This window comes from Monodon monoceros, unplaced genomic scaffold (assembly GCF_005190385.1).
Source record: "Monodon monoceros isolate NGI ecotype Baffin Bay Population unplaced genomic scaffold, NGI_Narwhal_1 Super_Scaffold_8, whole genome shotgun sequence".
Lineage (NCBI taxonomy): Eukaryota > Metazoa > Chordata > Mammalia > Artiodactyla > Monodontidae > Monodon > Monodon monoceros.
The window spans coordinates 54,153,119-54,168,868 of NW_021703785.1; the positions used below are offsets into that span (position 1 = coordinate 54,153,119).

Sequence of the window (15,750 nt, forward strand, 5' to 3'; positions counted from 1 at the left end):
CTCCCCCCTCCTTTCTTCCTTCCTTTCTTTCTTTTTCTCTCTCTTTCTCTCTCTCATTTTGTGTGTCTCTCTCTTTCTTTTTGATGCTGCGCTGCTCTCAGAATCTTAGTTCCCAGACCAGGGATCAAACCTGGGCCCACAGCAGTGAAAGCACTGACTCCTAACCACTGGACTGCCAGGGAATTCCCTCCCCCCATATTTAAAGGGTTGTATTTCTAAATTAATGATGGTGCATTTTGCATCTAGCTTATTTTATTTTAGCTTTGAAGAGAAAATACTGTCTTCAGCCGAAATTTCTGTATCTAGAAAAATAGACAGGAGGCAATTTCCTAAGGCCTTGGATTAAGGTCTTTTATTGCCGGACCTTAGATGTCATGCCTTAAGGGCAGAAACTGGGATTGAAACGAAATAATTCCACCCTTTTACCTTCCCCAGCATTCACACTCCCTTTCTTTTAAGTCCAAAAACAGCTTGTCAGTATGACCCTAGGTAAATGAACACCTGGAATATCTTTAGTAATGGCAAACTAGACAGTATTGTAGGTCTGATGGCCTCAAGGTGAGGCTCTTCTGAAGCTGATGGGAAATTCTGAAATTCTTTCTTTTCAGTTGTAATTCCAGAATTTGTCAGCAAGAAGATGTGGGTGAAGTGTGGCAGCAGTGTAGAAATAGTAGAAGGGGATATAGTTGTTGGTAGTTGATTCTTGGGTACGATTTGTTTTCTGTTGGTTCTATTAATGAGGTGAGGCTTTTGTGTTGATAATGGAGAGGGCCGGCTACTTTCATTAGCACGCAGGTTTTGCCTTTGACTTGGTGCTAGTTCCCAAGAAGTTCCAGTAGGAAAAGGTGTGTGGATTAGTACAGATTCACCACCAGTTTTCAAAAGGTAACTCAAAAACCATACTTTGCAAATGGTTGGGTATTGGTGCCATGTTTATATTTTGAGAAGTGTTAGTATCATATGGCACTTGTTAACATCAGACGATTTAACAGAAAACATTTCTTTCTCTTTCAAAACACCTGAGGTGGAATACCAATCTTGAGTTAAGTTTAGAGAATTTTCAAGTTATTTGAATATCTTTGTGGCTCTTTTCTTTTCAAGCTCCCAATTGAAGACTTGTGCAGTTTAACATCCCAGTCGCTGCCCATTGCACAGGCTTCAATAGTGCCTGAATCTACAGAAGACATTCTCTTGAAGGGATTCACCTCCTTAGAAATGGAAGAAGAAAGAATTGAAACTGCACAGCAGGTGAATGGCAGCATTATTTCTAAGGATATTTGATTGTTTTAAATGTCTCAAGACAGAGGTCCTAATTAAAAGTTGTGAACATTTGAAACTGTAGTTAAAGTCTTTCTAGGACATCTTTTTTTTTGGGGGGGGGGCTGGAGAAAGAAGGATATATTACTTGCACCAAGTAAGGAGAACACCAGTGATCTTTCCCAAAGCTGTTTCTATTTCTAGAACATTTTTGATTTTGTGTTAGTTGTGGTTATTTCTTAAGTGTTTTAAATGAACCTGTTGCCCAGTTTTATTTGCAATACAGATAAAAATATGCTATTCCAAGTTTGGATAGACTATTATATTTATTAAAGTTTTGATATTTTATGCCCTTTAGACCTCCTCCCTGTACGTGTCTGTGTTAATGTGTCCCCCAACATGCATGTGCGTGGACACATGCACACATGCAGACCTCCCAACCGCACCCCTCACTGCTTGCTGCTAGGTAATTTCTTTCTTAAAAACCTCAATATGCTCTTTAGACGAACGCTTATAGTTATTTTTCTGAAATTTAGCATGTGAAATCTCTTGGTTTTTGCTTATTCCCAACTATAAACTTAAATGTACAATAGTTTCTTCTGCTGCTTCCTCTCTCATTTTTCTGTCCTCTTAAGAATCAAAGCTGAGGAAGGACCTACTGTACAGCACAGAGAACTATACTCAATATTTTGTAATGACCTATAAGGGAAAAGAATCTGAAAAAGAACAGATATACACACACACACATAAAACTGAATCACTTTGCCATGCACCTGAAACTAACCCAACACTGTACATCAACCATACTTCAATTAAAAGAAAAGAAGAAAAAAAAAAAAGAGAAAAAAAAGAAAAGAAGAATCAAAGCTAAGGCATTTACCAAGTGAAGCATAAAGCAAATGTGCTGAATTGCATATACACTAAGTCAGGGGTCCCCAACCCCCGGGCCATGGACCGGTAGTGGTCCATGACCTGTTAGGAACCAGGCTGCACAGCAGGAAGTGAGCAGCGGGCGAGCGAAGCCTCATCTGTATTTACAGCCGCTCCCCATCGCTCGCATTACCGCCTGAGCTCCGCCTCCTGTCAGCATTATGGTGAGTTGTATAATTATTGCATTATATATTACAATGTAATAGTAATAGAAATAAAGTGCACAGTAAATGTAATGCACTTGAATCATCCCGAAACCATCCCCCCCTGCCCCCCACTGGGTCCATGGAAAAATTGTCTTCCATGAAACCGGGCCCTGGTGCCAAAAAGGTTGGGGACCTCTGCACTAAGTCAAGAGAGGCAGTGCTGCAAAGTGATGAAGAGCTCTAGCTCTAGAGTTAGACCAACCTGGATCTGAAGGTCACCTCTATCACTTACCATCTTTGTGAGCTTAGGCAAATTACTTATCTTCTCAGATCTCTTGTTTGCTAATGTGTAAAACAAAGATAATTATATACTTATCTCATAGGACTTCTGTGAGAATTAAATTAGATAATGCATGTAAATGCAGTGTGTGCCAAGCACACAATCAGTGTTCAGGAAACGAAAGCCAAGGTACTTGGCAAGAGTAGTATCTTGAGAGAATAAAGCATACCTTTGACTTCGAATCCCACTTGACAATTATAGAAGGTAATCTTGCACCATGTCTGTGAATTTACTTGGACCATTTGAAAAAAAAAAAAAAAGATCTTCTGGATTAAATTTGCACTTGCATATCTCTCTTTAAATTAAAAAAAAAAAGATCTAATACATTGTTATAATTTACACACGATAAGATGTGCTCATTTTAAGTATACAACTTGATGGTAGGACCAGAATTCAAACCCAGGTTTAGCTGATGCAAAAGCTATGTTTTTAAACCACTCCTTTATATTATTTCTGAGCTTATATTCTCACAATTATTATTAGATAACATTAATATTTACCCAGAGCCCTATGTTACCTACTCAAATTTGGCAAACTAGCAGGTAGGCATTAGCTTCTTAGGAAGAAATGTTTATTTCTACATATTATCGTGTTAATACTCTTTCTTATTTAACTCTGAAAATGGCCCGTGTTTTTAAGATACTTTGCTTTTCCTGGAATGTAGACACTGACCATGCAATTAAATTGCCATCTCCTGGCTTACAGCTATAAATGCCTGAACCCCAAACAGTAAGACTTAGTGTCTACCCTTTTGACTTGCTGTTTAGCATGTAGCCACTTTTCATTTTGTCTGTTTTAGTTTTGTTGACAACATAATACCCTATTTTTCCAGTTTTTCTCATGGTTTGCAAAGCTACAAACTCAGATGGATCAGGATGAAGGAGCTAAATATAGGTATGTGGCTCTTATATTTGTTGGCTGTCCTAATTCTTAGATCATCTTAAGCCTTTCGTTATCTGTGCCTTTAAACAAAATTAAGGTACAAAGAAAACTTGAACAGCAACATTTTCTTTAAGAATAGCTAGAAAGGATGTGGGTCATTCCAACTGGTATTGGAAGTTGTGTGATTTTAAAAAAAGTCACATTGTAATTAATAGGTTAGGAGGAGCAGAGGTTGATTTTAGGTAACCAGAAAGGCTTGGAATCAAGTGGGAGTTTTGTCAGGAACTCTAAGAGGTGTTTGCTGCCTTTCTTTAGAGGGAGAGACCCAAGAGACTTTAGGGATGGCCAGCTAGGCAGGGTGTGAACTATGTTGTTTTGTTTGTGTATATTGACGGCATGGGGGAAGTGACTGTACTGTTTCTAGCTGATTTGGAGACCGTGGGTTGAACATTTGTATTCATTTAACATTAATTAAGTGACTATTATTGCTAGGCATTGTGTTAGGCTCTTTGATGTATGATTCCATTTAATCTTCATAGCAGCTCTATAAGGAAAGGTGTTATTATTCCCATTTTACAAACGAGTAAACTGAGGCCTGGTACTATTAAATACTTGCCTAATGTCATGGAGACTTGGGCAGAGCTGGGACTTGGACTCAGGTCTTCCAATTCCAAGTCCAAAATTCTTTCCATGACATCACACCATCTCTCAAAGGCAGACATGACCTGAAGGATGGACCTACTTGTTACCTTGGGATGGGCCTGGTGTCCCAGTCTTTGAAAGTTGAGCCCATGATTTACTGCCCTACATGTGAAAAGCCAGTTTATGGCTTTAAGGCTGATTCCTTTTATTGCTCATAGTTTCAATCATTTTCCTTCTTAAGTACTGAAACAGTTTGTGACATAGTTTTTGCTATATTTCTGAATATAATAAACTTTTTGAATAGGTCAGACTTTCCTTCTGAAGTGCAAGCATTTGGAGGAAAACGAGACCTTGTTGTTTATTGTCTGTGCTTATTGGGGGAAAATATTATTGCCAATCCCCTTTTGGTTCTGTTTTCTAGACAGATGAGGGATTACTTGTCTGGGTTTCAGGAGCAGTGTGATGCTATATTGAATGATGTCAACAATGCTCTTCAGCATCTGGAATCATTGCAGAAACAGTATCTTTTTGTGTCCAATAAGACAGGAACCCTACATGAAGCCTGTGAACAGCTCCTGAAAGAGCAGGTAATTTGGAGTAGGAGAGAGTGTCAGTGACTGACTATGTTTAATATTTTATTTTTAAATAGATGAATACAATTTAATTCTAATTTCCTTTATTTCGCCAAGTATATTTTGAACACTTCTCTGTATGAGGCTCTGTGCTAAGTATGCAAATTATTACTTTGACAGCCTGCTTTTAAGCTTATGTCAGCAGGGGCACGGGCAAGCTTTCGTATGTTTTGAGCTGTTAGGTCTCAGTACAGTTTCAGAGTGAAGAGGGTATATTCACATTTGTGACACTTTTCTTTTTTTTTTTTGGCTGCGCTGCGCGGCTTGCGGGATCTTAGCTCCCGACCAGGGATTGAACCCAGTCCTTGGCACTGAAAGCGCCGAGCCCTAACCACTGGACCATTAGGGAATTCCCTATTGACACTTTTCAAACAAGGCATAGTGATTATACTAATGGTGGGGTTTATGAAAAGATGAACAGATCTAGGTTGCACTTAAACTTGTGACTTAAAGATAGAATATTTAAGTTACTATACTTTTCTCAGAATTTTATCTATGTATATTTTGTATGTTTTTAAAAAGGTGATCATCTGTTATTTTATGAAAAGATATGTAATTTACTGTAATAATCATTGCTTATTTTAGCCCATGACTGCAGAGGTCTTTGGGCATTATCCTGAAATCATATATCTAATATAAACCTGTATGTCTAGTATAAATCTCTTTGATGTAATTTTGAGACTGGAGTGTTGATTCTTATGTTCTCATAATAATTGATTTTTCTCTTTTAAAAAATTCAAGTCGGAACTTGTTGATCTGGCTGAAAACATTCAACAAAAGCTTTCCTATTTTAATGAATTGGAAACTATTAACACAGTAAGCACTGTTCTTTATTTTTTCTAGAATTAGTGGCTTTCTTTTATATTTCCCATTCTGAGTATAATTTTTAACCTTATAAATTGGCTTGAGTGATATTTTAACTTAATAGTTTGCTTGTTGTTAAGATGTTCCTATTTGTGAGTGATGGACATACCATTACCAGTTCAGATTTCCAAATATGATTTAAATAATAGTTCTTCTTAAATTGTATTTTTGCTATTAAAATCTCTTTGTTGCTTAACTCTTATAGTATCATATTTGTAAGCTGTGACGGTTATAAGAAGAAATATTCCATTTTAAATCTTGCTGTGGTTGTGCTTCTATAATAGTAATTAAAACATTTCTTAAACTAATCTCATGTTTAGTTTGAGGAAGAGTATAGTCCTCATAATGGATTCTTGGATCCCAAAGAGGTAGTCACAATAAAGACTTCTGTGTAAATTATATTTCTCTGTATTCTGGCTCATAAATTAATCATAATAACTGCATATAAATCATGTTATTAAAATTATTAAATCTAAATTATTATAGTTTACTAAAGAGTTAGAAATAAAACCAGTAGCCAGTTAACAGTGGAATGCAATGAGAAATATAAATCATTGCCAAACTATTTGTATATCAAGATAAGAAATAATTGGGTCATTTTACTTATCTTTTATATATATTATTATAGGTTTATATATTTTAATATTTATCATTTTATCTATTATATTAAATATTAGCTATCATGTTTATAGTATATATTACCTTATATTAGTACTACTTGTATATGTTTACTTATATTTTACTTTCAGTATGACTGCTGAACATGGTAACTGCTAGTTAATCTTTTAACCTTGAGAAGATCGCCAGTGTTTGAAAGTGGAAAATTTATGTTGTAAAGTGCTAGAAAGTGGGAAATCTAGGTACATGATGTATTATTTTAATATAACATTGTGCAATGGAGTATAAAATGTTTGCTAACTCGTGAAGAGCCCCATTAAAGGTCATTAGGAGTAAACTGAATTCAATCCATATTCTTTTAAATTTGTCCTTTCTTTATTGTATTGTTACACATGGGCTACATTTGAGTATATTTGGTGACTCTTAAAATGTAAAAATTTTTTTTCCCCTTAAAGAAATTGAATTCTCCCACGCTGTCTGTGAATAGTGAAGGATTTATACCAATGCTGGCCAAGTTAGATGACTGTATTACATACATATCATCTCATGTAAGTCATGGTATTTCTGTGTGTTTTAAAGAAATCTTAACATCCCTATTATATCATTTCTTATGCAGTAAACTAATTATTTCTTTCTGTAATATACTTGAAGAAAAACTATAGTAAATTCTTAGTCATTGTCAGTAGTGATGTAAAAAATGCTTTCAGCTGCTGCAGCAACCCCTGGAATAGAAAAAGCGGCTGGCTGACACAACTTTATCCCATCTAAAAGGACTAGTGATTTTTAGACTGTTGACTTAACTGTTTTGCTAGATACTTCCTTGGAAACAAAAAGTATTACTTGGGGGGGGGGAAATAAAAGGACACGTCCTTTGTTTTAAGCACCATCTCTTTCTGCCCTCCAAGGATTTATAGCTGTATTTATTTCACCCAACTCCTATTCTTTTCTTAGTTGGGCCTCACATATTAGCCTTGAGGTCTGTGGGGTACTGAAAATATATTTTGCTAAAAGCTGCAAATATTTATTGAGCCCTTGCTTTGTGCCAGGCACAGGGAATTTGGCTATGACCAAGACAGTCATAGTATTTGTCTTCAAGGAGCTTACAGTCTACATAAGATCTTCTTTTGAACTTTCTGTATAGCTTTACATAAAGGACAGGTTGGTTTTCATTAAAAGTTTGCTTCATTTTTGTAAATCTTTCCCTTTCCTTTACAGCCAAATTTTAAAGATTATCCTGTATATTTACTGAAGTTTAAGCAGTGTCTTTCTAAAGCTTTGCACCTCATGAAGACATATACAGTGAACACACTACAGAACCTCACAAGTCAATTATTAAAAAGGGTGAGTTAACTGGTGAGGTGTTTTTTTGTTTTTGTTTTTTTAATTCATTTATTTTCCATAATGTTAGTCTGAGATTAGTATCTAGTAACTCCAATTTTTTTTTTTACCTTTTGTTAAATAAATAGGTGTTGCAATTTTATTTATAATAAGAAAAAATGCCTGTATTATATATGTCTGTCACAGTCTTATTTTCAAAGAATATATAACAGTGTGAGAAATATTCAGTACTATATGATAAATAATAAAATAAGATTCAAACTATTTCTCACTTTAACTTTTTCTTTTCCTATCTTTTTAAAGAAAATATTAGGAGGAAATACACCAAAATAATAAAAGTGGTTCTGTCTGAGTGGTAGAATTACATATGATAGATAATTTGAATTTCTTTCTTTACAAATGATGGATAATTTAATTTACTGTATTTAGCAAATGTATTTTTACTGAATGCCTTCTAAATGCTTGGCATTGTACTAAGAACTGTACAGTAGTGAAAGGAGCTAACAAGGTCCCTGCCCTCATGGAGCTTATGTTCAGGAGAAATAATCAGTAAAGAAGGAAAAAGACAAATTAATTAATTACAGATTTTAGTGGATGCTAGGTGGAAAATTAGCAGCGTGTTAGATTAGAAAATAAGAGTGGAGCTAGATCAGATGGTCACTGAGCACATTTCTTTCCTAAGAAAATAGAACCTGAAAGATAATTTATTTTATTTTTTCAGCCTACTTTCTAAAGAATACGGACTATCTTGAGCTTTTAGCTCAAAGCTGCTGAGCTTTGTATTGCATTTTACCATTCACATTGCTCTTAGCTGACATAACAGACCATATGATTTTTCTATTTTACAAAATGTTATCTTAGGAAACTAATGCCTAATAAGTACTAGTACCTACTATGTGTTAGTGCTTTATAATTGAGCTGTGTAAAACCTTTGTGCATATGTGTTATCACCATTTAATGGATGCACTGAATCTCAGAGAGGTTAAGTAATTTGACCAAAGTCCTACACTCAGAAAGTGACTGAGTACGAATCTGAGTTCAGTCTTTTTACCACCAAAATTCATGTAACATAGCATAAATTTTCATTATAAAGTAGAGAGAGATGACAGCTCCACATAATTATTTCTCATTTGTAGCAATAATAGTATTTAATCTTTCTCTCTGTAAGCTTTTGGTTGGTATATAGGCCAAGCAGTAGCCATATGAAATGGTTTGTGTTATATTTTCTGAATAATTATTTGTTCGCTAATTATCTTCCTTCCCTATCCTCCCCCATGTTTCTTTAGGATCCTTCATCTGTACCTAATGCAGACAATGCCTTCACATTATTTTATGTGAAATTTCGAGCTGCTGCCCCCAAAGTCAGAGTAAGTCTATTGACATAAATAAGATAATGCTATGAAATTTATTTAGCCAGCCCTTTTGAAATGCTAATGTATGTTAGGTCCTTTGTTTATACCAGGAAAATGAACCTGAATGAAAGGTAGGCTTTGTCCTTCCACATTATAGCAGTGTATGTTGAGGTGCTTTAAGCCCACAGAGGAGGAAACACCTAGCTGTTCCTGGAATGCTCAGGGAAGGTTTCCAGTTGAAGGTGATACTTGAGCTTAAAAAAACGTAGATTTATAGCAGACTTGAGGGGATTGATAAGGATATTTTATACAGAGAGAGCAGCATGTATAGGGAAAGTTGTAGAGACATAAAAGACTTGTATTTTGGGAGGACCTCATTTAAGACTGGTGTGATAGGAAAGAAGAAAGGAAAGATGGCAAAGACCATCTCACAGAGGATGTTGCATGTCATGCTAATTCAGGAAAAGTAGAGAGCCAGTGCAATATTTTAAATCAGTGTAATCCCAGATACAGCTCAATGGTTAAGAATCCGCCTGCCAATGCAGGAGACACGGGTTTGAGCCCTGGTCCAGGAAGATCCTACATGCCTCGGAGCAACTAAGCCCGTACGCCACAACTACTGAGCCTGCGCTCTAGAGCCCGCAAGCCACAACTGCTGAGCCCGTGTGCCACAACTACTGAAGCCCGTGTACCTGGAGCCTGTGCTCCCAGCAAAAGAAGCCACCGCAATGAGAAGCCAGCGCACCTCAACGAAGAGTAGCCCCCGCTCGCTGCAACTAGAAGAAAGCCCATGCACAGCAATGAGACCCAGCTCAGCCAAAAAGAAATTAAATAAATAAATTTTAAAAAAAATCTTTAAAAAAGAAAAGCAGATTGCAAAGCTGAATATATAGTATAATTCCAGTTTTGTTTAAAAAGAAAAATGTAGTAACTGTGTGCATACAAAAACTGAAAGAAAATATTCTGAAATACTGTGATTAATTTTTTTGTGTTTTAGGTGATTTTCATGTTTCAACTTTTTTGTAGTCACAGATTTTCTAACATGAGCTTGTGTTACTATTATAATCAGAAAGCAATTGAAAATATAACTAAAACAGATGGAGTTAGTGGACTTTTCTTTATTCCACAGACTCTCATTGAACAAATAGAACAACGATCTGAAAAAATACCTGAGTGAGTACCCACAGGTTCTTCAGTTTCCAAGTTACCTTCCTTGAAGTGCTATTTTGCCAAGTCTGTTATGTCCCTGATATTTTCTGAGCAATTACCTTGCATGCTGTACAAGACTTTTCTTGTAGCACACAGCTCAGTTTGGGGAGCAAGGTCACAGACCTGACTTGGTGAGTTTGTAAGGCATCTTTTTCCCATATAGCAGGATTTCCTTCTCATTTAGGTAGATGTAACATCACTACTCGTGGAAGATAAATCTGTCTTTAAAAGATAAAGGTTATGGTAGTTCATTATGGTTTGTTTTTTCTTTATATACATAAATATTTCTAGTATTTAATGTGGGCAAATGAGCAGTAACCATATAGCTTTGGAGGTTTGGCAACCTATTTTGGGATTTAAGATCGGATTTAATTTACATATCTGAAATCAGAAGTTTATACAGTACTCCAGTCTCATTTGCTTTTCATCAGATACCAACAACTGCTAAATGACATCCACCAGTGTTACCTTGATCAGCGGGAACTCCTTTTGGGCCCTAGTATTACTTGTACTGTAACAGAGTTAACCAGCCAGAATAACAGAGACCACTGTGCCTTGGTGAGTTTCTGCCTGTTGTGGTTTAATGTTAAACCTTCTTTTGAGCTGTTATGATACCCTAGAAACTATACTTGGGTAAATAAGTTTTGGTCCCCATATCAACAAACTTACATAATGTTTCTTTCTGTTATGACAAATCTGGTTTAGTAATTAGCATTCAATTTGGCAAAATATACTCATTTTGATTGATTTTTTGAGGTATGAAGATTCACAAATCAGTATTGTTTTTTGAAAGATGAAGTTTCAAAGTTTCTGGATTTATGTAGACAAATTAATCTTAGCTTTTGCTGCAGAAGTGCTTTTTTGTTTAGTGTGATTTTAAGTCAGATTATAGAAAAATAATAAAGATTATTTTTTTAAATACTTTTCAACTAGAAGAGTAATTTTCATTGTCAAAAGCTTAGAAAGCATAAAGAAGAAAATAAAAATCATCGATAGTTCCACTGTGCAGAAAACCATTTTCTGTTCTTCAGGGAGTTGTTTTATGAATTATATATGCATAGTCTCTTTGTAAATAAAATGTTGGCTTTATTTCATAAATGCTGGAGTTGTTGTGTGTCTCTAACTATAGATGGTGTGTGTTTGTTTCCCACAGATTCGCAGTGGCTGTGCCTTTATGGTTCATGTATGCCAGGATGAGCACCAACTTTATAACGAATTTTTTACAAAACCAACATCAAAATTAGAGTAGGTGGTACACGGAATCTAACTCTTGTTTGTAAGATTTAATTCGCTAATGGCTGTAATGGCTTATTATAGGAGTATTCTAAAGTTAACTATGGAGTGTTTTAACTTTTGTGGGTATGTGAACAGAATATTGTTGGATGGGACAGTGGTTATTTATTTTGAAATAAATGTGCAGCTTAAAGGCCAACATGCTTTCATATTGTTTATAATATAATTATGGAGACAATAAGTTATGATAGTAAGAATCCTGTATAGGGAACTATCTTGGTATCTAGATCCCTTTATCTACACTAAGTGTAATAATTCCTTCTATTTAAAAAATTCTATGATTCTAACTAATGAAGGACACTTAAAAACATAGATACTATTTAAAATCCTTTTCCTTATTTTTCTCAAAGTGTATTTCAAACCCACTGTCAGTCACTTTTGGGTTCTTCATATTGGTGGTTTTGACTGTTAAAAAATTCCAAGATTATGACTCTTGTAAAGGGGAGGAGACAAATATATCTTACGGTTTTGATGAAATACTATATATAGAAGAGTACTGTTGACAATATAAAGAGTATAGACAGCCTAATGTTTTTCTTTTCAAATGTTTAAAATTGTCAAAATACTTGGTGTATGTCCAGAATATTTTGAGTTTTGTTTATCTAAGTCTGTAAGTATTCAAGAGTTTTGAACCTATCTTTCCTGGGGAAAATGTCACCATTTGATTCATAGTGGTGTAGGTTATAAAAGGAAAATTAAGTCTACTGAAATATTTTTTATTGTTTTTGAAAGGACATACACAAAATTATTGCTAACATAAGTACAAGTTGTAATAAATTGACATTCGGCTGGGGCCAGCTAATTGTTGAGGATTGCTTATTAATTCTGAGCTTGATTATTGATTCTAGCAAAAACAGTTCACAGAATTACTTTCAGCCTTTCACTTCTCATCATATAATGTCCCCACGTACTATTTTCCAGTATATATATATATATATATATATATATATATATATATTTTTTTTTTTTGGCTGGAAGCAATCAAGGGTGACTTTTAAACTGTTAGGAAATACTGAAAGGATTACTGCTGATAGCCATGTTTTATTCTTTTATTTTAGTGAACTTTTGGAGAAACTGTGTGTGTCATTGTATGATGTCTTCAGGCCATTGATCATTCACGTTATTCACTTAGAGACTTTATCGGAACTTTGTGGGATTCTTAAAAATGAGGTGCTTGAAGATCATGTACAGAATAATGGTAAATAAGTAGAAATGATCATTTCAAAGGTCTTTTTAATTATATCTATGGCTCAATGAATCTGAAAAAGATTAGTACCTCCCCCCCATCCCTATATAAACAATATTTTTAAAACTTGGGTTGATGCCTTGTCTCTTTTTGAATCAAGATGCACCTTATTCTGTGACTAAATAATAATGGAGAAAGAATTTTTAAATCTGGGCAAAATTAGTAATAAAATAATTATAGCTACTATTCTTTCTGGCATCTGAAATCCATAGAGAACTGACCATCAGTTTTGGGTTGGGTATTTCTAATACACTATTACCAGAGTACATAAAGTAATTGACTGTATTGCATAGTCTTAATTTAAAAAACAGAAATTGTTTTAGCATACATACATAGTAATAATTCATCTTTTTTGAAATTACAAATAAAGAAAAGCAATTCTCTGGAGTAGCTCTACTTTATTCATCTAATACATGCTTTAACAATTGGTTTGATTGTCATAAAAAACATGATTTTCCTAGTGATACTTAGGTACCTTTAAAAAATACCCTTCAGGTAATCATTTTACTGGCAGAAATTATTGTCTTTACTTTGACTTTCCTTAAGAGACACTATAGGTTTGTTACTCTTCCCGAGTTTCTTATTCTGTTGCATTTAGTTCATTCTAAGATGTACATTTTCTCCCATTTTAATGCCTGTGAATTAAAGATGATTTTTAAAATTAATGTAAATATTTATATGAGTGTGTAATGCCTCCAACTCCCCAGCCCTTGGAAAGCTGATACTGAATCACTGGTGTGTCTTAACACTGATGGCATCTTAGAAATGAAGAAATTCTATACAAACGCATATCTCATTTTATTTATTTATTTGGCCACACTGTGCGGCTTGTGGGATCTTAGTTCCCCAACCAGGGATTGAACTCGGGCCCTCGGCAGTGAAAGTGCAGAGTCCTAACCACTGGACCGCTGAGGAATTCCCTCATTTTATTTTTTTTATTCATTTTTCTTTGTGAGAATGTTAACAAGTCATTTAATATCTGTGGGACTCTATCTGTAAAATGGGGGTGATAACCTAATTAATAAGCTGCTTTAGCTATCTCTCAGGATTGGTGTGAAGCTATAGAGATACCTTTTAAAAAAACACAAAGCACTTTAAAAATAAGATTATTATTCACATTAATAATGGAAATTATTTCACAGAGTCCCAGGAAGAAGATGTAAGGGCAAATTTATTTTCCAATTTTAAATTTGAGGAAACTAGAAGACATTTATTAAATTTTTCTAAGGTCATTAAGTCATACCAAAATAGAATACAACCAGTCCCTGAAGCAAGAGTGGTTTATACTATTACTAGACAATTTTGTAATATTTTTGCTCGTTTAAAGAAAGTATTTTTTAAATCTGAAGGAATGGGTGATTGACCTTTTTTTTTTATCAGCTGAACAGTTGGGGGCATTTGCAGCTGGAGTAAAGCAGATGTTGGAAGATGTACAAGAGCGACTTGTCTACCGAACCCACATCTACATTCAGACAGACATCACAGGCTATAAACCAGCTCCTGGAGATCTAGCGTATCCCGATAAGTTAGTAATGATGGAGGTAGGGTCTTCTTATTTGATCTTTCCCCTACCCCACACAACTTTTGGATATTTTATACTGGTGAAAATAGGACTTTTCTTTTTAATTCTCATTCAGGATGCAAAAATCAAGATAAACTTGCCATGAAATCATAGGAAATAAAAATTTTAAAAAACTGAACAGATATAATTTGTTAGATTGTCCCTCCTTCAAGTTGTATTTTATAAACATTTGATTCAGTTTTCTGTCCTTTCCCAGGAAGCGTGTCTTCTCAATTTTTAAATAGAATTAGTGCTTTCTATGATTTCTCTTTTTTTTGGTAAGTGGCATAGAAGAGGATTAATAACATATAAGCCACCAGAGTTGATGGTCACATAACCATGTGTCGTCTTCTCTCATTAAAAACTCTGGTGGTTGTCTCCTCAAAATTACACAGTGCTGGTGTCCAGTTTATGGTTTGAAGACTTAGGTATATCTCACTAATCTTTCAGTTACATATGTATCTTCGTTTTCTTTGAGTGCTGTACAGAGTTAAAATAATGCATAGGGTATTAGTGCTTAAACAGAATTAGAGCCTGGAAATTCTTTTTATTTGTTTATTAATTTTTTTGAATGACAAAATCAGGTTTATTGCTCCAGGTTAAGCCAGTGAAGACTGGATATGGGAAGGGTGAGGGGGGAACACAGGAACTTGGTGAAGGCATCCTCCCGGCCTTGGCCTATACTGAGTTCTTGGCACCCTGGGAAGCCAACCAGTCAGTGCATTTCAGACCTGCTGATCACCTGCCCATGGGCCAGGCCCACAGTAAAGTTTAAGGCACAACCCCAGGCTCTGGGGAGCATATCCCTCCTCCCTATGGGGTCACCTGCACAGGTCTGAGCACAGAGGAGGGGTCTGCAGAGATGGCCTCTGCTGGGGCTGTATCCTTAGGAAGGTATCTTGGTGGAGGAGGAGGCTGCCCCCTTCTTCTTGGTGGGGGCCTTCAGCAGCTCCAGCTTCTTGGGCAGACTGGTATAAACAGGTCTGTTTCTCAGCCTGATCTAGGGAGTTGTGCTCTCTCCCCTTCCTCCCCTCCTTTCCTTGTCTCCTTTGTATCAGTTTTTACATTCTAGATAGGATACCTGTTTTAATAGTGCTGTCTGATAGGATGTTAGGTGATTGAGTTTACTATATACCCCCTCCCAGTTTAATTTAGTGATACATTTGGTATGTTTATTTAGTCAGCACATGGCCAGTATCCTGAGTGTTTTCTTTTATTATTTTTTAAAATTTATTTATTTATTTATTGGCTGCCTTGGGTCTTCATTGCTGCGCACAGGCTTTCTCTAGTTGAGGTGAGCAGGGGCTACTCTTCATTGCTGTGCGCAGGCTTCTCATTGCAGTGGCTTCTCTTGTTGCAGAGCATGGGTTCTAGGCGCGCATGCTTCAGTAGTTGCGGCACGCAGGCTCAGTAGTTGTGGCGCACGGGCTTAGTTGTTCC

General features: G+C 35.6%; 1 protein-coding gene across 2 annotated transcripts in view; it reads left to right on the top strand.

The window, feature by feature from the left end:
• Positions 1-15,750, top strand: part of COG3 (component of oligomeric golgi complex 3) — a 53,137-nt gene that overhangs the window by 8,081 nt on the left and 29,306 nt on the right. Inside the window, exons 2-13 of one of the 2 annotated variants that reach the window (XM_029210180.1) lie at positions 1,102-1,248; positions 3,506-3,567; positions 4,619-4,784; positions 5,571-5,645; positions 6,767-6,859; positions 7,527-7,652; positions 8,936-9,016; positions 10,131-10,174; positions 10,642-10,768; positions 11,364-11,455; positions 12,562-12,701; positions 14,130-14,290. In XM_029210180.1, the coding sequence (XP_029066013.1) occupies positions 1,102-1,248; positions 3,506-3,567; positions 4,619-4,784; positions 5,571-5,645; positions 6,767-6,859; positions 7,527-7,652; positions 8,936-9,016; positions 10,131-10,174; positions 10,642-10,768; positions 11,364-11,455; positions 12,562-12,701; positions 14,130-14,290 (1,314 nt within the window). Of the gene's footprint in view, positions 1-1,101; positions 1,724-3,505; positions 3,568-4,618; positions 4,785-5,570; positions 5,646-6,766; positions 6,860-7,526; positions 7,653-8,935; positions 9,017-10,130; positions 10,175-10,641; positions 10,769-11,363; positions 11,456-12,561; positions 12,702-14,129; positions 14,291-15,750 lie in introns of both variants that reach the window. The other variant, XM_029210182.1, reaches the window with a different exon arrangement.